The sequence below is a fragment of the Anolis sagrei genome, chromosome 5 (assembly GCF_037176765.1).
Source record: "Anolis sagrei isolate rAnoSag1 chromosome 5, rAnoSag1.mat, whole genome shotgun sequence".
NCBI lineage: Eukaryota > Metazoa > Chordata > Lepidosauria > Squamata > Dactyloidae > Anolis > Anolis sagrei.
The window spans coordinates 143,275,554-143,298,401 of record NC_090025.1 but is presented as its reverse complement, the minus strand read 5'-3'; the positions used below and the strand labels follow the sequence as shown (position 1 = coordinate 143,298,401).

At 38.6% G+C, this 22,848-nt stretch overlaps 2 protein-coding genes across 5 annotated transcripts in view; both read right to left on the bottom strand.

Annotated features, from left to right (window-relative positions):
- Positions 1-3,134: 3,134 nt before the first annotated feature.
- YEATS4 (YEATS domain containing 4) lies at positions 3,135-11,408 on the bottom strand. Its single transcript, XM_060777481.2, has 7 exons — positions 11,004-11,408; positions 8,989-9,108; positions 8,201-8,267; positions 8,004-8,098; positions 6,029-6,121; positions 5,857-5,944; positions 3,135-3,538 (listed from the first exon to the last, which is right to left on the bottom strand). The coding sequence occupies exons 1-7, from the start codon at positions 11,052-11,054 to the stop codon at positions 3,369-3,371; spliced, it is 684 nt and encodes a 227-aa protein (XP_060633464.2). The 5' UTR covers positions 11,055-11,408; the 3' UTR covers positions 3,135-3,368.
- Positions 11,409-16,330: 4,922 nt separating this feature from the next.
- The window catches only part of CPSF6 (cleavage and polyadenylation specific factor 6), a 39,015-nt gene continuing 32,497 nt past the window's right edge, over positions 16,331-22,848 (bottom strand). For all 4 annotated transcript variants that reach the window (XM_060777479.2, XM_060777476.2, XM_060777477.2 and 1 more), the window contains one exon: positions 16,331-21,508. The gene's annotated coding sequence lies outside the window, so the exon portion shown is untranslated. The remainder of the gene's footprint in view (positions 21,509-22,848) is intronic.

Genomic DNA, 22,848 nt, shown 5'->3' with positions numbered 1-22,848 from the left:
TTTGAAATTTCACCTGGTCCAAAAAGTTGCACCCAGGTTATTGAGCACAGGAGCACATGGCAGAGGTGATTAGGTTTCCTCCTCCTGATATGCGGCAGATATCATGATGCAATCAATGGAGATTTTGCCTTTGGCAACATATTGGAAGCAAGGCAGATTAGGCTGATCTGCATCTTATTTAGATAAGGAGATAGAGGTTGATGAGTGAGAAAGGGCGGTGATTTGTATATTACAGCTCATTGTAAGGTCTGTGTGTTCATAGATTATGTTGTCACAAAAGTTTGTTTCCTTCTACCAAAAATATTCATCTCTAGGATTAACCTTGAATTTTAAGTGCAGAAGCTGTGTGTGTGTTGGGGTGGGGGTGATAGCAGAGGGAGAAGCCAAAAATATAATTGTTTCCCAGTGATGCTCATGTTGAATTACCTGCAATCCAGCTCACTGTTACCCCCTCTATTAATGCTGAGTAACCAAAAAAATATGTTCTATTAAATTGTTTTCAGTTATCCAATTTTGAAAGCTAAGCAAAGTCGGTCCTGGCTAGTACTTCTAGATTGTTTTCATCTATGTACTAACAAGCCTTGTTAGTACTTGGAATGGGATACTGCCAGCTAAAACCAGATGCTGTAGGCTATATTTCAGAGGAATGAGGCTTGCAAACCATCTCTGAATATTCCTTGTCTAAGAAAACTGTATGAAACTTATAAGGCCATCATAAATCAAAGTGACTTGAGCAGTTTACAATCTAAAAAAAGGTATGACACATAAAGAAAAGGAGGAAGATTAAGTCTAGTAAGTACTGGTTGTTCTTTTGCTCCATAGCAGTTGGAATGGATGGAGGCCTTTCCCCAGTTTTTGTTGTTGTTGTTGTTGTTGTTGTTGTGTGTCTTCAAGTGATTTCTGACTTGTGGGGTCCTTAAGGTGAATCTATTGCAGGGTTTTCTTTGCAGCCTTAATTCAGAGGGAGATTGCCTTTACCTTTGTTTGAGTAATAATAATAATGATAATAATGCAAAGGCTCTGGCATAAACCAGTATAGGTGGTCCCAGTGGTACTCAGGACACTGGTTGCCATGCAAAAAGATCTCAGCCAGCATTTGGAAATAATAAACATTGACAAAATCACGATCTGTCAACTGCAAAAGGCCACCTTACTTGGATCTGCGCACATTATTCGAAAATACATCACAGTCCTAAATGCTTGGGAAATGTTCGACTTGTGATTTTGTGATACGAAATCCAGCATATATATCTCATTTGCTATGACATACTGTGTTTTGTGTCAGTAAAATATAATAATAATAATAATAATAATTACTTTATTTGTATTCCACCCTATCTCAGGGGCATTCTGGGCGGATTTCAGTATATACAGGGACACAAGGCAAACATTCAATGCCTTGAGACAATGAAACATAGACACACAGATAAAGGTAAAGGCTCAATTTCTAAGCTGAGGAGCCTGCATTGTCCATAGACACCTCCCGGTTATGTGACCAGCATGACTGCATGGAGCACCGTTTATTTTCCCGCTGAGACAGTACCTATTGATCTACTCACATTTGCATGTTTTCGAACTGCTAGGTTGGCAGGAGCTGGGGCTAACAGCGAGAGCTCACCCCATCCTGTGGATCTGAACCGCCAACCTTCCAGTCAGCAAGTTCAGCAGCTCAACAGTTTAACCGGTTGCACCACCATGGCCCTGAGCTGAGAGAATGTGACTTCGCCAAGTTCACATAATGGATTCCCATGGTCAAGTGCCGTTTCAAACCCTAACAGTCCAACACTTAAATCACTGCACCACACTTTCTTTTCAATATGTCAAAAGATATTAAATCATTTTACTGGAAGGCTCATGAGAATTCTCTCCTAATCAAAAGTTAAACAAACTTAACAGTAAGAAACTGTTAAGTGGGCTTAACAGTGATACTGTGTAAAACTGCCACCTACTGCACAAAATATAAATGACATTTTAGAAGTGCTCATACAGTTTCATCACAAGTAGATTATATTAGACTAACTGAATTTTGAAAGCATAGCTGTTTTAAAAAATAGATCTAATGTAACTACTTTTAAGGTAGTTGATATATACTGTACATATAAACCAACACATCAAAAGAATTCGGAATACTATTTTATATTAACTAACTGACATTAGTTGTTACCTCCCATTACTTTTAAGAGCAATGCATTTGTTTACAAAAATGTATTTTGAAAACAGAAAAGTAGGCCAAAATAACCTTTTTGAAGTAGTAGGTAAAGTCACTCATTATAACTAAAAGAAAATTAGTGGTCATTACATTACTTGACAAAACAAAATAAATATGCCTGGTAGTTGCAAACCCAGAAAGAAATATTTTCAGGGTTTGTATTTTGTGCATTTTGGTTGGTCAATAAAGGCAAGACTCAACTGACCAGGTTGTTTCATTTAATATATGCATAATGCTAGGTTTTAAATAAAAAGCTTGCTGAAATACGTTGAACTGCTGTTATTTTTTTCTAATTTAGGAGCCTATCCCTATTCATTCTATGTTATTTTTACTCTTGTGCCACAATTTCTAAAGTAATGCCCAGAAAAATATTTAATTTTTTGAATGTGGTCTACCTATGCACTGTAGTTCAAATAAATTCTACTAAGTTATTTATCTCTTACTTGGAAATTTGCCTGTTGGAAAAACAAATCACATGTACTAAAGAAAAAAAATACATACATGTTTCATAAAAGTATTTTATTTTTAGAACTCAAAGCAACAGACATTGCTACCATAATGAATTCACTTAGGGCTATGATCAGTTTTCAATTTGCATCAATGCATAATCCATAATTATACTTCTTCTTTATCATATGATTCTGACAAAGTCAAAAATTAAAGGCAAGTAAAAACGGGAGTTACTTTATCTTCAATGCATCAAAGATGTCTTCTTATCTAGGTCAATGTATTCCTATCAAGTGAGCCAACAGTACACTTTCTAAACATCTAACACCAATATTATAGTAGGGTTCATATAAGGCTCAAAGAAATTACTAAAGGAAGATGTCCACGAAACTCTCAAAGCAATATGGGAGGGGGGCAACTTTTTTCCTTCCTTTTTAAAAACAGAGAACTATGCTATTTAAATAAAACAAAAAGACAATTTTATTTCAACCATGAAAATATTCTTTATTTTAAAAACATTTAATAGTGAAATGCTCCATGATGAACCTCTCTCTCGCACACACAAACACACACAAAAACATACACAAACCTCTCACCCTCCTGCCTCCAGAATCTTCTTATATTCCATCATCACTATTAAACCTTGGAGAAAGCATTAATAATTTCATTACCAGAAGGCTTATTTTTAGTCCTATTAAAGAGCAGATATGAGTTATATCTCTTTGGACTGGTCGTCATCCTCTAGTTTCCTGATTTCGTTTTTCAAGCAGTTGATAGTTTCGCGACTTGCTTTTAATCTTTCTTTCAGTTCGGCAATCTCAAAACTAGTTTTCTTCTTGGCAGCTTCCAACTTCTCCCGGGTTTTGACCTCGACATTGGCAACTAAAAGGAAGAAAGGTATGCAGAATTTATTTCAGGGCCTTAATCAAAGTATATATGAATATTTAAGAAAAGAGGGTCATCCCATTTCATCGACTTTATTTTTCCTGCCTTGATGGACATCAAACATTGGTGTGTTTATGTTTAACAAGCTTTATTTCTAAATTATAGCACAAATTATTGGGGATAATGGATCATGACCTGTTAGGATCACTGACCATCAGGGTATAGATCATGAACGGTTAAGATCACAATCTAATTGGAGTAGCAAAATTTAATTGATAAAGATGATAGCTGGGCATGTGGATATTTTGTTTCTGTTTGATTTTATTTTCATGTCAGGAGCGACTTGAGAAACTGCAAGTTGCTTCTGGTGTGAGAGAAATGGCTGTCTGCAAGGACGTTGCCCAGGACATGCCTGGATATTTTGATGGTTTTCCCCAACAGGCTCAAGGCTTCTGCACTCTAACAAACTCAAGCACCAACCAACATTCTGATAGGCTCAAGGTTCAACCGACATTCCCTAACTGTCATCCTATTTAAAACTGAATACTCTAAAACTGTCACTGAGTCAGTCATGTGACTGCATCCCCTCCCTCTGCTTTAGGTATATAGAGATAAGGAAACTGCAAATCAAATAGGACATATACTTCAGGTAATAAATAACACATGATTTATTTATTTATTCATTTATTTGTGACATTTATATGCTATCCTTCTCACCCCGAAGGGGACTCAGAGTGACTTACAAAATATATATACATACAATTATATATCTTGTAATTATATAATGTATACATTATTAAAAAGACAAAGATCATATACAGGAGGCTTGAGAAGATTGCTTCCTCCAACACAAATGTAGATACAGCTTAAGAAATGTATCTTGAGAAGCTAGAATTTAAGTTAGCAGCTATGACAGGAGCATTTTACCATATGCTGCATCAGTGCTGCACATAAGAAAGGATTTCGTACACTGCAATACTCTGCAGGTTGATTGCTCTCTGCTGACACCAACAAGGGACTTCATAAAAATACTGCCATCATAAAAATAAATGTAAATAAGAGTAATCTGGCAAGGAAACTAGTCCAATGTGGGCTAGGCAAAACTACGGTGAGGTGGATCTGTAATTGGTTAAGTGGACGAACACAGAGAGTGCTCACTAATGCTTCCTCTTCATCTTGGAAAGAAGTGACAAGTGGAGTGCCGCAGGGTTCCGTCCTGGGCCCGGTCCTGTTCAACATCTTTATTAATGACTTAGATGAAGGGCTAGAAGGCATGATCATCAAGTTTGCAGACGACACCAAATTGGGAGGGATAGCCAATAGTCCAGAGGACAGGAGCAGAATTCAAAACGATCTTGACAGATTAGAGAGATGGGCCAAAACTAACAAAATGAAGTTCAACAGTGACAAATGCAAGATACTCCACTTTGGCAGAAAAAATGAAATGCAAAGATACAGAATGGGGGACGCCTGGCTCGAGAGCAGTACGTGTGAAAAAGATCTTGGAGTCCTCGTGGACAACAAGTTAAACATGAGCCAACAATGTGATGTGGTGGCAAAAAAAGCCAATGGGATTTTGGCCTGCATCAATAGGAGCATAGTGTCTAGATCTAAGGAAGTAATGCTACCCCTCTATTCTGCTTTGGTTAGACCACATCTGGAATATTGTGTCCAATTCTGGGCACCACAATTCAAGAGAGATATTGACAAGCTGGAATGTGTCCAGAGGAGGGCGACTAAAATGATCAAGGGCCTGGAGAACAAGCCCTATGAGGAGTGGCTTAGGGAACTGGGCATGTTTAGCCTGAAGAAGAGAAGGCTGAGAGGAGATATGATAGCCATGTATAAATATGTGAGAGGAAGCCACAGGGAGGAGGGAGCAAGCTTGTTTTCTGCTTCCTTGGAGACTAGGACGCGGAACAATGGCTTCAAACTACAAGAGAGGAGATTCCATCTGAACATTAGGAAGAACTTCCTGACTGTGAGAGCCGTTCAGCAGTGGAACTCTCTGCCCCGGAGTGTGGTGGAGGCTCCTTCTTTGGAAGCTTTAAGCAGAGGCTGGATGGCCATCTGTCAGGGGTGATTTGAATGCAATATTCCTGCTTCTTGGCAGGGGGTTGGACTGGATGGCCCATGAGGTCTCTTCCAACTCTTTGATTCTATGATTCTATGAATTTATTTTTTTCAAACTACATTTTGTGTATACTATAAAGAATCATGTAAAGTTATGGCCTAGGCTTTCATTCTCAAAAGAAGCAATAAAGCATTTAAAGACCAAATTCTAATTCAACCAAGCAGTGGCATTCAACACTTACACTCTGTTTCATGCTTATAAGCGCCAAGCGTTAACTGACGAGAAGTGGTCAAGAGCTGCTGCATCATAGCAGTAGGATCCTGAAAAATCTAACGCAGAAAAAAAGAATGAATTTCTGGAGCTGAGTTTCTGAAGCTGCGAAACACATTTTCTTTAACAGTTTGTTTTCTTACCATCTCATCATAAAATTCAGAAACTACTGTTTTCTTCCCCAAGATTGCATTAGTATCAGATTGAAACAGCTTCAATAGATGATACAGGGTCACCTACAGAGGAAAAAAAATCCTGTTTACTATTTAAAAAACTATGCTACAACATAGCCTAGGTTTGCTTTACCCTACTCAACTTGTACCCAACAGGACTTTGATCCTAGTGATGTACTAGGATATAAAGAAAGGGAGCGAGGCCACATAGAGAGGGAGGTAGGAACATTGGGGAGAGCTTTAAGGAATTGTATTATTAATCTGGCAATAAGACCTTGAAAGTTATAAATCCTTGTTAATATTGTGTTCTAAGGATTGTCAAATGTAAGAACCTAACATCTTAACAGCCAATTAACATCATGGGAATGAAGTGGTATAATGAGGGGCAGGATGGATTACTATTCCTGTGAGCCAACATCATGGAAGATGTGGTAGGAGGAAGAGGCGGCTCAGAAAGCGCAAGAGATTTATTGTGGCTCCTGGACACCCCCTTCTACCAATAGTCTGGGTAACCAAGAAGGCAGGCCCCTGGGGTTGAAAGTCCTGCTGCTCAATGCCAGGTCAGTGAATGGTAAGACAACTGCCATCCAAGATTTAATCTTAGAAGGGCATACCGACCTGGCTTGCATTACTGAGACCTGGTTGGACGAAGGAGGGGGGGGGTAAACCTCTCCCAATGGTGTCCTCCAGACTTCAGTGTCCTGCAGCAGGCTATATAGTACATTTCTTGAAAAAAGACTTACTGAAACTGATACACTGGGCTTTTATTAGTAGTTTGAAATGAAGAATTTCTGAAGAAGCAGCTTTTAAAGACCAAGACACTTTCTGGCATGTAGGAATAAATCAGTGATAGCTGCTATGAAACACCATTATACAGGGTTAGTCAAAATGCATAGGCCAATAAGCCATTCAATTGAATGGCTTATTGGCCTATGCATTTTGACTAAGTCTGTATATATATATAGAGAGAGAGAGAGAGTAAAGGTTTTCCCCTGACATTAAGTCCAGTTGTGTTTGACTCTGGGGGTTGGTGCTCATCTCAATTTCTAAGCCAAAGAGCTGGCATTGTCCGTAAACACCTCCAAGGTCATGTGGCCGGCATGACTGCATGGAACGCCCTTACCTTCCCACCGGAGTGGTACGTATTGATCTACTCACATTTGCATGTTTTTGAACTGCTAGGTTGGCAGAAGCTGGGGTTGACAGTGGAAGCTCACCCCGCTCCCCAGATTTGAACCTGTGACCTTTTGGTCAAGAAGCTCAGCAGCTTAGTGGTTTAACCCACTGCGCCACTGGGGACGCCGATATACTGTATATATAAAAAACTTCATTCTTATACCCCACTACCATCTCCCCGAAGGTACTCGGGGTGGCTTACATATGGGACAGAATGTCCACAAGACATAAAAACAAAAAATCCATTAATTAAAAACACAATTAAAATAAGAATATAATAAAATATAACAAAATAAAATAAAAACACAATTAAATAAAACATGAGAGTATAAACCAGCAGCATTGAAACTCCATCAAAACAATGCTCGACAAAAAACAATAACCAGAATTACTAAAATGAGCGTGACCAAGCATGGGATAGAGCAAAGCAGCGTACCATAGTGATGGGGAATTGGATGAAGTGCAGAGAATATAATATTATCAGGAGACCTAGGAACTGGGCATTTATAACTAGGGACTAGTTGTTCTCAAATGCTTGCTGAAACATCCAGGTTTTCAAATCTCTGCAAAAGGAGGACAGTGTGGGGGCTTGCCTAATTTCCCTGGAAAGAGTATTCCAAAGTCAGAGGGCCATCACCGAGAAGGCCCTCTCCCTCGTCCCCACCAGCCATGCTTGTGACGGTGGTGAGAGCAAAAGGAGGGCCTCCTCACCTTCAATTCAATTAGGTATGAAAAGTAGGTTTTTGCTAGAGATGGAAGGAATACTTACAGGTCTTTCATTAGGATCGATAAAAAATATCTTGATGATGATTTCAAATTCACCCCAGCCTGTTTCCGTGATTTCATATGGTGGCTTCGTTACAACTAAAACAGAAAAGATGGAAAGGCTGCAAACCACACTATCTTTGAAAAGTGAAGAAAAAGTGTATGTACTAAAACAATAAGTAAGTCATATTGACACCATACCTCTCAGTGGATTACCATAGCTTTCGTGCAATTTAAACTGGATTTTCTTTACATAGGCAGACATATCCTAGAACAAATATAGCCAACACTTACTTACACATTTAGTAACACATTTTATATTGTTTCATTGTCTACTTCAACCTACCAGATAGGTTTACTGGGGTATTACCATTTGTATGACCTCTAATTTTCAATCAAGAAGCTTTCTGAAAGAAGCACCCAATGCTGAGTAAATTTACCAAGAAATGAATGCGGCACTTCAAATTCCAACCAATGAGGATTTCCAAAAGGTCAATTTCTTCAGATCACGATTGTCCCTAGGTTATTCATATCACTTTTTCTATATACCTATCATTTGTTTGCTGTATGGTTTCTTTTTTTGGAAACTTAAATTATACCTTTGTATGTGTGTCTTCAAGTTGCTGTCGAATTAAGGCAACGCCATGGATTTTACAAGGTTTTCTAAGACAATGAATACTCAGAGATAGTTTTTTTTCCAATTCCCTCTTCTAAAATATAACCCAATAGTATCTGGTATTCATGTGGTGTTGAAGGCTTTCATGGTCAGAATCACTGTGTTGCTGAGAGTTTTCTGGGCTGTATGGCCATGCTCCAGAAGCAACCTAGCACCTGGTATTCACTGACAGTCTCCCATCCAAATACTAACCAAAGCCTAGTGGCAAAGCCTTTAAGGTATTCAGGTCCTATTTATCTTAAGCGAGTAGAATCGAGATACATCGGAAGTGTTCAGGATAGGATTCTAGTACATTTCTCCCTTTTTTGCCTACCTCATTTCTGTAAGGTTTCACATACACTGTCCACTGATGCGTGTGTCCATCTTCTTCTCGTTTCTTTCCAAAATAGCGTGCCACGTTCCCATAAACTATGGGTTTCACAATAGTCACACCCTTCCAATAGATAAAAAAAAGAAAACGAAGATTCAGAAATTTGTCTCTCTTCAGATAAGCAAATTTTATATCACTGACACAGTACCATAATAAGTTCAATTCTTCCACTGTATACAGCTGTACAAATTCTATATCGATATATATGGAATGATCAAGAGGTTTATATCCCATCCACTGTGGAATGGCCCATATTTAAACAAAATGACCAATATTTAAATCTAAGGACCAGATTTAAAACAAAGACAAGGACTGCAATTTGGTAGTACACTCCTACATAGTTATGGGGTTTTTTTGGGGGTTTTTTTTTTTTGCCTTCAGGTTGTTTTTGATTTAGAATGACTCTTAGGTTATTTTGTTTTTGGTTTTTTTCCATTTCAGGAGCAACTTGAGAAACTACAAGTCGCTTCTGGTGTGAGAGAATTGGCCGTCTGCAAGGATGCTACCCAGGGGACGCCTGGATGTTTTGATGGTTTACCATCCTTGTGGGAGGCTTCTCTCATGTCCCTGCATGGGGAGCTGGAGATGACAGAGGGAGCTCATCCACTCTCTCTCCGGTTTCAAAACTCCGACCTGTCCTGCTAGCACAAGGATTTAACCCACCATGGACTCTAAGGTGAACCTTTAATTGAGTTTTTTCTCACAAGACCTGTTCAGAGGGGATTTGTCTTTGCTGAGGGATGTCTTTGGGTGACTTTGCTACCCAAATGTCACCCAAATGTGTTTTCATGGCGAAGCAGGGATTCAAACTTTGATCTTCAGAGTCAGAGTTGACCACTCGAATCACTATAGGTAAAGGTAAAAATTCCCTCTTGACATTAGGTCTTGTCGTCCCGGTCTTGGCACCTTTCTCTCTTTTGCCCTCCATTCGTGCCTCTTCAAATTCTACAGCACTGCTGGTCACAGCTGACCTCCAACTGAGCTCAAGGGCCAGGGCTTCCCAGTTCTCAGTGTCTATGCCAGAGTTTTTAAGGTTGGCTTTGAGCCTATCTTTAAATCTCTTTTCCTGTCCCCCAACATTCCGTTTTTCTTTCTTGAGTTTGGAATACAGCAGCTGCTTTGGGAGACGGTGGTCGGGCATCCGGACAACGTGGCCGGTCCAGCGGAGTTGATGGCAGAGGACCATCGCTTCCATGTTGGTGGTCTTTGCTTCTTCCAGCACGCTGACATTTGTCCGCTTGTCTTCCCAAGAGATTTGCAGGATTTTTAGCCAGCAGCACAGATGGAATCGTTCCAGGAGTTGCATGTGATGCCTGTAGACTGTCCACATCTCGCAAGGTGTATAGCAGGGTTGGGAGGCCAATAGTTTTATAAACAAGCACCTTGGTATCCCTACGGATGTTCCAGTCCTCAAACACTCTCTGCTTCATTCGGAAAAACGCTGCACTCGCAGAGCTCGGGCAGTGTTGTATTTCGGTGGTGAGGTGGCTGCCAAGGTAGCGGAAATCATCAACATTTTCTAATGTTACACCATTAAACTGTATTTCTGGCACTGGAGAGGGAGTGGCCGGTGACTGCTGGAACAGCACTTTGGTTTTCTCGATGTTTAATGACAGGTATGGATGTTTAATGCATGGAGCATGTGTGCAAAATAAGGTGTGCATATTGAGCTACTCATATTTGCATGTTTTGAACTGCTAGGTTGGCAGAAGCTGGGGCTAACAGCAGGAGCTCACCCCGTTCTCCGGATTCGAACTGTCAACCTTGCAGTCAACAAGTTCAGCGGATCAGAAATCCAAAAGCCCCACCCCTCCCCTCCTGAATTCGGAGTTTACCTGTCACTCAGGTTACCGGGGCGACAATGGAACGCAACCGCCATTGGCTACGCCGAGAGCGCGCGCGCACACACACACACATCCACCCCCCTCCCCTTCGCTTCCAACCGACGCCTCGCTCACCTTCACTCTGCCTCCCGAGTCAGGCCCGAACTCGGCCATTCTCTTGAACATATTGCACCGGAAGCCAAGGCTCCTCGCGCCGCTCGAGAGCAGCCAGGCCGCGCTAGGGCAAAGGCATCCCCATCCGCCTCGGGCGCCTCTCCGCGAGCCGCCTCTCCCGCCCTCCCCTCGGCCGCCCACCAGGCCCCTCGCTCGCTCGCCCACAACTCCTTCCGGGTGAGGCAAGACCGGCGCAGCGCTCTCTAGCCCCTCTTGGCCACAAAGAGGCGAATTCACCTGCGCCAAGCCGGGTTTCGGCTGTCTTCATGAACAGCTCTATGTTCCATTGTCGCCGCCATGGCAACCGCCTGCGGAATTCTGGGGCTTGAAGTTTCGTGAGAGCCAAGAGCTCTCTGGCTGCGTTCTCAATGCCCCTCCCTAGACTGCAAGCCCCAGGATGCCACTGGATTCGGCTAAGGCAGTGAAAGTGGATCATAGAGCTAACACTATGGATTGGGCCGGAAGCAGAAAAGGACGCAATCCTTGTCAGGGGAAGTGTGGCTAACATCAGGCTTGAATGTAGATGATAAGAAAGGTGTCGAGGCTTTGGTTCTCCAAATATGGTTAACTCTCAAGTCCTAGAAGCCCCACGTGGCAGGCCTAGGAATTAGAAAAACAATAAATCGGGACTGGTTGTAATTCTGTAGTTCTATATATTATTTAATTATTTATATCCCACGGCGCTCCATGCAGTCATGCTGGCCACATGACCTTGGAGGTGTCTCCGGACAACGCTGGCTCTTCGGCTTAGAAATGGAGATGAGCACCACACCCCAGAGTCAAACATGACTGGACTTAATGTCAGGGGACTACCTTTACCTTTATCCCACTTTATCCATACAGAGACTCAAAGCGGTTCTCAAAAACATTACAACTTGAAACATACATTAATAAGTATATTATATATTATCAGTAATATTTATATTTAATACTAGCTGTCCCCTGCCATGTGTTACTGTGGCCCAGTCTTGTGTATATCTGCTTTGTGTGTATATATACTTGTGTCTGCTTGTGTGTGTATGTATGTATGTATATGTATATATGGTTTTTCTTTGTGTTTTAGGCTTTTTAAGTCCCTTCCGCTTTTTTCAGTGTTTGTATGAGTAATGGTCACTCATTGGCCTGATAGGTGTCTTGTGTCCAAATTTGGTGTCAATTCATCCAGTGGTTTTTGAGTTATGTTAATTCCACAAACAACATTGCATTTCTATTTATTTAATAATAGCCATCCCCTGCCATGTGTTGCTGTGGCTCAGTCTGGTGATCTGTAAAATAAAGTAATGAGAAAGTGTTGCTTTCGAATATAAGTAATTTCCTCATGCTTGTGGGTAAACAGTATTTGATTACGTTTTCTTGCCCTGGTGAGGGGAGTTGGACTGGACGGCCTTAAGTATTTTCTATTGGTCATAGGGGTTCTGTGTGGGAAGTTTGCCCCAATTCTATCATTCATGGGGTTTGGAATGTTCTTTGATTGTAGGTGAACTATAAATCCCAGTAATTACAACACCCAAATGTCAAGGTCTATTTCCCCCAAACTCCATCTGCATTCGTAGTTGGGCATATGGAATATTCATGCCAACTTTGGTCCAGATCCATCATTGTTTGAGTCCACAGTACTCTCTGGATGTAGGTGAACTACAACTCCCAAACTCAAGGTCAATGCCCACCAAACCCTTCTAGTGTTTTCTGTTGGTCATGGGAGTCCGGTGTGCCACGTTTGGTTCAATTCCATCATTGGTGGAGTTCAGAATGCTCTTTGATTGTAGGTTAACTATAAATCCCAGCAACTACCACTCCCAAATGACAAACTCAATTTTTTGAGTGATGGTCACTCCTTGGGTTAGTAGATGTGTCCAAATTTCATGTCAATTCATCCAGTGGTTTTTGAGTTACGTTAATCCCACAAACGAAATTACGTTTATTTATATAGATAGTAGTAATGAATTACAATATTATCATTATTATACTGTATTAGGAGTCCCCTGTGGCACTGCGGGTTAAACTGTTGAGTTGCAGAACTTGCTCACTGAAAAGTCAGCGGTTCAACTCGAGGGAGCACTGTCAGCTCCTGCTGTTAGCTCCAGCTTCTATCAACCTAGCAGTTTGTAAACATGCAAATGTGAGTAGATCAATAGGTACTGCTCTGGCAGGAAGGTAACGGCGCTCCATGCAGTCATGCCAGCCACATGACCTTGGAGGAGTCTACAGACGCCAGCTCTTTGGCTAAGAAATGGAGATGCACACCACCCCCCGGAGTTGGACATAAGTATCAGGGAAAACCTTTACCTTTTATATTATATTAGTATTATATTGTATTACATTATCAACATGTATATGTATAAGCACAGCACATTAGCACTATATATTACTGTATTGTACTATACCACTATACTGCAATATTACATGTAATATAGAATATACAATATTTTAGACTAGAACTATTGTTCCTTTCCCCAGTAAGATTTCTGCCCATCGCTTGATTTTTCCTTCTTAAATGTCCAACGTTATAGCATGGAGTCTTGAAATGTATTTACCCCTGGAATATTTGCTGTTTGCATTCCCTCTGTCACTTTACCCCATTTATTGGGATCCCTGACTCTAGTTTGAACTGCTCTATTCAAATTGTTACTGTGAATGATAAAGCTGATGGAACTTAGTATTCTTATTGGGTGGCAATGCCCCCATCCTCCCCAACAAAACTCCACAAAGTTTTTCTAGATTTTTCACAATCTACATTTTCTGTCACGTGACAATCCTGTGCACATTCAGAATAGACTGATGAAGTTTCACACCATTCCTGTGTCCCCAATATAACATATTCTCACAGCCCTTGAAGCAGAGTGAACAGTGAGACCGTTTCCTAAATCAGAGGCAGATATGGAATTAAAGGAACCAAGCAACAGGGAACCATGCAGGGAATGTTGCTGATGGGGGAAACTCCTGTTCTAACAGGTGGGGCCCCCACGTCACCTCTAAAGAAACCCATAATGAAAACATTTGACTCTTGTTACTGCACTTTTGGCACATTTTCTGTATTGTTTCCACCAGTTTTTACAAAGATAGACAAGAGGTGCTGGGGGGGGGGAGGGGTGTGAGAAAAGAAAGATGTCAGGCATTTTGTAGTACACGCTATATAGACTTCTCAGCATGTTAATAGGATAGCTATCTGAAAGCAAGATAAATTAATGTGTGAGCAATTTTGTTAGTTGAACAAGCAACACTGGACTGAACCTACTATGTAGAATTAATGTGGTTTGCCACCATTTTAACTACTGTGGCTCAATGCTACGGAATCATGGAGGTTGCAGTTTTCTAGCCTTCTCTGCCAAATAGATCCGGTCCTTCACCAAAGTACAACTCCTGGGATTCCATAAATTGAGACATAGCAATAAAAATGGTGGCAAAATGCATTAATTCTACATTGTAGATGCAACCACTATTTGCCTTTCTACTTTGCCTGCACACTCTGAGGCCACCCTCCTAACCTGACACCTTCAAATGGATTGACTTCAACCCATCATCCCAAATAAGCACAGCCGATTGTTTCTTCGTAGTCAAAATATTTGGCAGGAATTACGCTGAAGACCAAAATCACAATAGCAATCATAAATATAAAACTGCTAGTTCTAATGAGAACAGACCACTTTATTTGCTGTGGTCTGTGTAATTCAATAATCATGTGTACATATACAAAATACAGTAAGATTTTAATGGGTGCTATCATGTGTATTTCAGATTCAAACCTACCAGCAGGAACCCACAGAGCATGTGCAAAGTCCAGAGGAAACGTACTTTTTTCAAAAGCTGACAGGTTAGTTCTATTCATTTATTTAAATTAGAATACAGCAGTTTCCCGTTGTCTTCCATACCTGCTTCTTCTTCCTTTCTCAGATGTGTCAGTGGTCATTAAAATCTACTGATAATAGGAATAAAATTTTGTGTATAGTTGTTATCACCTGTAACAAATTAATTTTAACACCTAATTAAAAAAAACAACCCATAAAATTGTTGGTTCAAATAATTCCTAGTAAAGAATAGCTTTCAGAAAATTACACCTTAATCATTATGTCTGTGTCTGTATAGCTATTAATTTTGCCAGTGACCATGGCTAAGTAAGTCTTTTGAAAAATCAACTTAGTTGTTACAGTTCAACATAGCAAAATAAGGCTAGCAAAATAAGACAAAAAGTATTAAATTGAGTCAATTTTTAATTTTAAATGAACTTGTTTCACCTAGAATTTCAGAGAATATTTATCATCTTGTTGTATTTTTGGTTATTTAAAAATGATTTTACATGGATAGTGTATCTAAATCAGAAAAATATTGGTACATAATATGCACAAGGCAACAGTTTACATTGTTGGCTCTACATCATTCTTTTTGAGTGATGGTTGGAATCCTGTTTGTGCTGGATTTTCCTTCTGCCAATTTGTACCCTTTTAGGCAAAAGAGTCAACACTATAACTCACTGGTTCTCAACCTGTGGGTTCCCAGATGTTTTGGCCTTCAACTCCCAGAAATCCTAACAGCTGGTAAACTGGCTGGGATTTCTGGGAATTGTAGGCCAAAACACCTGGAGACCCACAGGTTGAGAACCACTGCTATAGCTTAAAGTCTGTAACATGAATTTTCAGATTTTTTTTAAGATACAAAGGGGATGGATACAAAGAGATGCACATGGTGGATGTCAGGACCTAGCAGTAAAGCGTTACAAATATTTGATGGGGTCTTCTTTGATGGAGAAAGTATGTATATATTGTGTATGACACTCTTGCAATAGAAAAGCCAAATAATCTACTAGATCTGGAAGTGAAGTAAGGCTTCTCTTTGATCATTAGGAGCAATATCAATTTCACTTTTCTCTTCTTGATACAGTTTCACAATCCAAACCTAAGTTCAGGAACAGCTTTGTGTGTATACATGCACATATAAAACAGTAATGATGTGCTTCTATATGCTTGGGCCCAGGAGTGTTTACTTATTTCAATTTTTTCAGATTTTGGGATATCTGCATATACATAATGGGACACTTTGGAGATGGGACCCAAGTCTACACACAAAATTCACTTGTCATATATATCTTAAACCCATGGACTGAAGATGTTATAAATAATACTTTAAAATAATTTTGTGCATGATTAACAAAGTTTGTATCCACTGAATCAGCAGAAAGCAAAAAAGATCACTATCTCAGGCACCAATGAGAACAATTTTGTCATATTTCGGAGCCGTACTTTTATTTCACAACGGTAGCACATAATACCGAAAGAATACAAGGCAGTCTTAAATGACTTGTTAAACTGTCTTTATTTGTCTCCAACACAAGGTAACTTCTTTTGCAGATTAAAGACCAAATCCTAACAGTCACCTGAAGAAAGGAGTTCCGATATAAGAATATAAGAGATGGGATGGTGGGATTAAAGCACATATGTAAATTTGACAGTATACCCGCTCACCTTATGACATTTCAATGTCAAGAATAGCAACACTACCACATGAACCATCATGCATTAGGTCATGATCATTATGTATTTTTTAAAAAATAGTCATGCACAAATGTATTAGTACATACAAATACAAATTATGATTTGTAAATATATGTATGAATAAGATGTGGCCTAGTAAAACTGCAGGCTAAATCATTAAAAAAAAGAGCATCTGCTTATTTCAGAGACTGAAAAGTGTTTTTACAAACCTTATTTTAAATTCTCTGTGTTCACACTGTGTAAACTTCATTCTTTTTTAAAAAACTAGAAAGTCATCTAAGACTTCTAGATTATTAAACAGTTTATATAATGTATATGACATCCAAAATAATAACTCAAAAAGTAACCTCTTAATGTAAAATACAAAATTTTGTAGCATATGCTCAAACATTAATTTGAACAAAAGTAACTGTGTACAACTAGGGTGAGAAACCTGCCCCCCCCCCCCCTTGGGCTAACCCAGGCATGGACAATCTTCGGCCCTCCAGGTGTTTTGCACCTCAACTCCCACAATTCTTAACAGCCTACCTGGAGGGCTGAAGTTTGCCCATGCCTGGGTTTATATTTAAACAAGCATTAAGGTGAGATCAGGAAAATTACAGGAATGTCACAAAGAGCACTGAAATCCCAAAACTGCAACTCACCCACTCCTGAGTCAATGGCCCTTTTCAAGAAAAAAACACCCCACAACTGATATAAAGCTTACTACTCTTCATGTGATGTGATGTAGATAAATGATACTTAAAGTGGTGATCCCTGGACCAGGGCCAGTCTGTGGCAGCTTTCTAGGGAACAGTTGTAGCCAATCAGTATAAATAAAATTTCAGTTCCCGATACATCAGGGGGAAAAAAACATCCAGTTCCCAAAATCAGACAGACTGAGAAACACAGGTCAATATTCCAACTTCGAGATTTGAAAACTATACTTGAAAATGCTTCTCAATTAGAGCAAGATATCAATTCATAATCAAGAAAGTTGACTCAGAAAAATGGAGATTCATGGAATGGCATTATTTTTATTTAATCTAAGACTTCTCAGCTGGAAAGAGACTAAGCAGCATGCAGATAGATGGAGAAAATATGGAATCTTAAATTAACAGGTACACATGTGCTATTCTCTCCTCTCTCTGGAAAAGAGAGACAAGAGACAGAATATATACAATGTTCCTAAAAATATTTCCCCTGATGTTAGCTACATAAATAGTAAATCAATATTTTCTGCAGTTTCACACTTTTAAATGACCTGACATGTTTTCCCCAAAAGTCCTCTCAGATTTAGAAATGGATTGACAGTTAACTAAAGTATTAGTAAAATGTACATTTTACACAAGACATTTACTAATGTAACATTAAAAGCAGCATTTTAAGGCTGTGTGTTCTGTACATTAAACAAGTAAACAATATGACTAGCAAGATCCTATATAAAATTTAGGAAATATGCTTAAACTCCACACGAGTGAAAAATTAAAAATTATCCTATACTGTATTAACAAAGAAATTTTAAAACTGAAGTCAACATACACAGTTAAAACTTGCAGCTTGTAGTGATGGGAGAAACCAGAGACTTAGTTGTAATTAAACATACCGAGAATAAAAAGCAGCCTTAATATATACACTCCAGTGATGCCACACTAATCGGGATTTTCTTTAAGATCACTTAAATTTCTGATGGAGAACAAAAGCCAGCCCATCTCTTTGATAAATATTTAAAAGTGCTTTGTCTAAAAATATTTTCTCCAGCTACTATTATTTGTTCCATATTTGGGGGGGGGGGGGGGGGGGAATCTATGAAAAATGTGTTCACATTTGCTCTGCCAATTACATTTCTGGATTATAGAAGTAGCAACTTCTAATAATATAGCAACTTCTATAATAATGCATCATACTGCAAACTCTTGTTACAGTAGCCATGCTGATAGATGACAACTCAAATATCCAGGATTGGGGCACTGATCAGTTTTTAAACATTTAAATACTATTTGACTATGAAAGTCTTTATACAAAGTATCAACTATATCCATGAATATTATTTACATTCTCCAGAAGCAGATTAAATAAGCAATCAAAGCCCACTTCAATAACCTCTCTGGAAGGAGCTTTTAGTGTTGCCTGAAGAAAATATACAGATTTCTCTCTAAAGCTTATTACAAGTGGAATGCCTTCAGTTTGCCTTTAAAAAAATCTTTGGACCTTGTTAAAATCTACTGAGAATTTAAAAGAATTCTCATTTGGGGGGGGGGGGGTCGCTCACAATACAGTTATCAGAACTATACACTACCAGATGTTAGAAATACTCACCTACACATATAAAACAATTATCAAAATTAATCGTATTTTAATTTTTGGCAGATCCATTGCCAGCAATGGATAGTCTAGAGAATAATATGTAAGACCATTTATACAAAACAGCATATTTGTTGTTCAGTGATAAAATGCTAAGTTCCAGAAAGTTAAATCATGTTTTACAGTAGTTTTCATTTTGGTTATGGTTATTGAATACCTGAAATTATTTTTCAAATAAAAAGATTGATATGTAAATCTCACTTACCTGCTATCTTCAGTTTTTCTTGCTCAATGCAATTCAGTCAAGATTCTCTGCCCACAGCTCAATTAATTAAATTAGTACTACACTGGATTGTTTTGAGCCAAATAATCACTCAACACAAACAAGCCAATTCCAAGATATTTCAACAATATCCAATTTTCCCATTATTTTGAGTTATTCAGATTGATTCCTCAGGAAATGCCGCACTCCCATTCACATCCATACAAAGGCAATGCATAAATTACACAAACACGTGTTCTAAGATGAAAAATTAAGGTGAACCAGGAAATCATGTTCTTTTGTTGGAATTCATTTCAACTTCTCAACCACCCTTTTAGTGCATATACAAATTAGAAGCTGTGGGGAATTTAGGAATTGTCATCTTCACATTATCAAGTGTGTAGATTCAGCCCAAAATATTTCTCTCACAGGAAATCAAACATTTCACATAAGAAATATCTTGGGACCAAAAAAACTTAACAGGAAGAAATCATTAGCACTTCAAATGTACCAAATATTAAAAGGCATCTTTATACTAAATCGTTAATCATTAAAATTCTCCCACAAGAAGTTTTGCACACCCACACATTACACACAATTTGGAATACACTGCAATAAATGAACAAGCCAATTGTGCTGGCCCCAGCTATGCAAGTAACAAAGCTCATTCTTGCAATTTGCATAAATCCTTACTTGTATTGTACATATTATCTGAGAAAATAGGTTTGAGTCCAGTCATAAACTTTAGACCAACCTACATTGTTCACATCTAACATAAGTTTCATTAATTTTAAGGGGTTTACTCAGACTGTGTCCAGATCAGGCCAGTAACTTCAGCACTTCTCTGCTTAGCAAGATACACACTAATAACCGAACCTTATGGGGGCTTACTAAGGAACCTTGGGTTTAACTACGTTATTTCTAAGAAACACCTGATACATTTTGGTTTGAGTTATACACTGCACTTTGATAAGCATGGATGTGACAAATGTGTATAGAAAAAGAACCAACAAAAAACATCATTTACTCTTCATTTATCAAAATTTGCTTGGTGGCTGGGTCAAATCTGATCCTGAAAAACTTGTGGAGTGCCTTTTATATAACTGTATTCTTAGTGCTATTACTATTCTTCTGTGTGTGTGTGTGATTCATATGTATGCTCTTACCACTAATTGAAGAATCAACACCCATAAAATCTAGGGAACTATTTGAACAAACATTTAATACAACAATAATACTGTATACTAAAATGTAACTAGATAGGCACTAGTGTAATCTAAAAAGGTTTTTTTTCAAAAGAAAAATGTGAGACTACATCAAGCAATGTATTTGTCAGACAGATATGTAAACTCTTTTTTAGTTTGTGGAGTGCATTAAATGTCCATTTATTAAGGCAAATTATTACTGTATTAATTGTAATAATTTTGTATGTGAATCTTGTTAGCACATGAGTCAATTCTGTTGCTTTAAAAAGCCAACCTGAAGTCTTGATTTTTTTTTAAATGGGAAACATTTTTTAGTCACTTTTAACTGACATGCAATTATGTGCAAACTGCCCAGAACTCTGAAGGCAGGACCTACGTAGTAAAAGAACACCCCTTCAAGCAACTCATTTGAAAGTGACCAGTGGTCTTCTCAATTGTACGTTTACATGAACTTTGCATTCAAATCAATATTCAGTTTTATCTCCTCAAAAGAACGTTAAGTGGTTTTTTTGGATCACAGAATATTAGTGTACAGTTTTCACATTTTATATGCCTCTCAGCAAATTCAAGCTGTCCACACAAAAAAGCTACCATTTAATGATTGGTTCCAATAGCTATCAATTAACACTACTATTCTAGTAACATTGAGTGCTAGACACAACTGCTATTCACCAGATACAACAAGTTGAGGCATATGCAAAAAAATGCAGTTTTGTTAGAGACATTTTAACACGATTAAATACTGCTAAACACAAGACACTCCCTGAGGTGTAAACATCAAATAACTTGAACAGCTTTACACATCAGCCCCATTAAATGGTTTATTACAACACTACATCTATTGTAATCAAATTGGTGCTTTTTACAGACATTATCATTTGAACATTTAAACAAGAACTACTATAAAAACAAGCATTTACGTGACTGTTTTCCAACTGCTTGCACATTTTAATTGTCAAATGTATATAACCAGTAATAAAGTTGCAAAAAGCTATACGTTTTAAATCACACAGGTTCCTTCAAATAAAACAGCTAAGCAACATAAAAAGGTAAGAGAGCTACTGGTTACCATGGATGCAGATTTGCTTTATTCAGATCTATTCCTGTTCAATTTATCCATGAATCTTTACAGGGTCTGTTCGATCACAAGACGCAAACTGCAGGACAAGCCTCTTTCCACGAAGGTTGGTTCCTCCTTGTCTGATGAGGCGTTCCTTCTTCTTCCTTCAGCTGTAATGTGTCAAAATTTGTGATGTAGATTTTGCTAGATCCCACAGCAAGCAAAAATGGTTGGTTTAACTATACATACACAAATCGTGCACTTCAGATCTATTTCGGCATAACGGAAAACTAACACAAGAACATGGAGGCAGCAGCTATCTGCTTGAAAATAAATCACAACTAGATAGTTGCATATTGATTTACAGCATTTAGTCACTGAAAGCTACGAAGAGTTTCATAAAAACCTCAACTATGAACACACTTCCAGAATAAAAATTATGTTTTTATGAAAAATAATGCAGAAGCCTAGTGGGTTTATTTTGTTTTTATACACCATATTTGTAAAGTAATTTTTTTTACATATATATAAACACCTATATGACAGACAAATTGCACACAAATTGAAAGCCACCAGTTTATCTCACAGGGAAGTTACAAATATGCTGTAGAGTAGGCCTGTAAAACCTGTGGCCCTCCAGGTGTTTGAGACTTCAGCTCCTAGAATTCCTGACCATTGGACAAGCTAAGTTGGGTTGTTGTAGGTTTTTTGGACTATATGTTCTAGAAGCATTCTCTCCTGATGTTTCGCCTGCATCTGTGCAGGCATCCTCAGAGGTTGTCAGGTCTAAGCCTTCTGGGAGCTGGAGTCCCAAACACTTGGAGGACCACAGATTGTGCAGGTCTGTTGTAGAGCTTTTGTTCACACTCAGAGCCAATGGTAGATAAACAACTAGTAGCTAATTCATACAAATTAGCACAAATGGGGAAAAGTTGTCATAAGGTAGGTGTGTGTATGATATTGCTTTGTTCAGTGCATGGCTTGCACCCACAATTCACTGGCTCTCCCTGTCATGCAAGATATTTAAAAGCAATAGTCGGATAAAATGTGGCTGCCTTTTGCAATCATGTGAAGCAGTTGTCAAATATTTATAGCAAAAAAAAAAACATCTTTAACACCATATCCATGGATAGCAACCATTTCTAAACAGTGCTTTGCTCATATGGGAACCCTTCTTTGTGCTTTGACAGACTTATGATTGCTTTCACATGAAGCAAAAGCTGTACAATAATCATCTGTCTTTCAAAGTGGTAGGTTAGGCAACACTACACAATTATGGAACTACACACCATTTTACATGTGATGGAAGCATCCCACTGAATCCTGGGATTTGTATTTTGATGGCACAATATAGCTCTCTGGCATAGAATTCTGAATATGAAACTAAAAAACCAAGGATTCCATAAGATTGAGCCATGACATTAAAAGTAGTCACAAAGTGCTGTAATTGTGTAGTGCAGAAGATACAACAGTGAATAGGGTTGCTTGTTAACACTCATAAAAACCCACT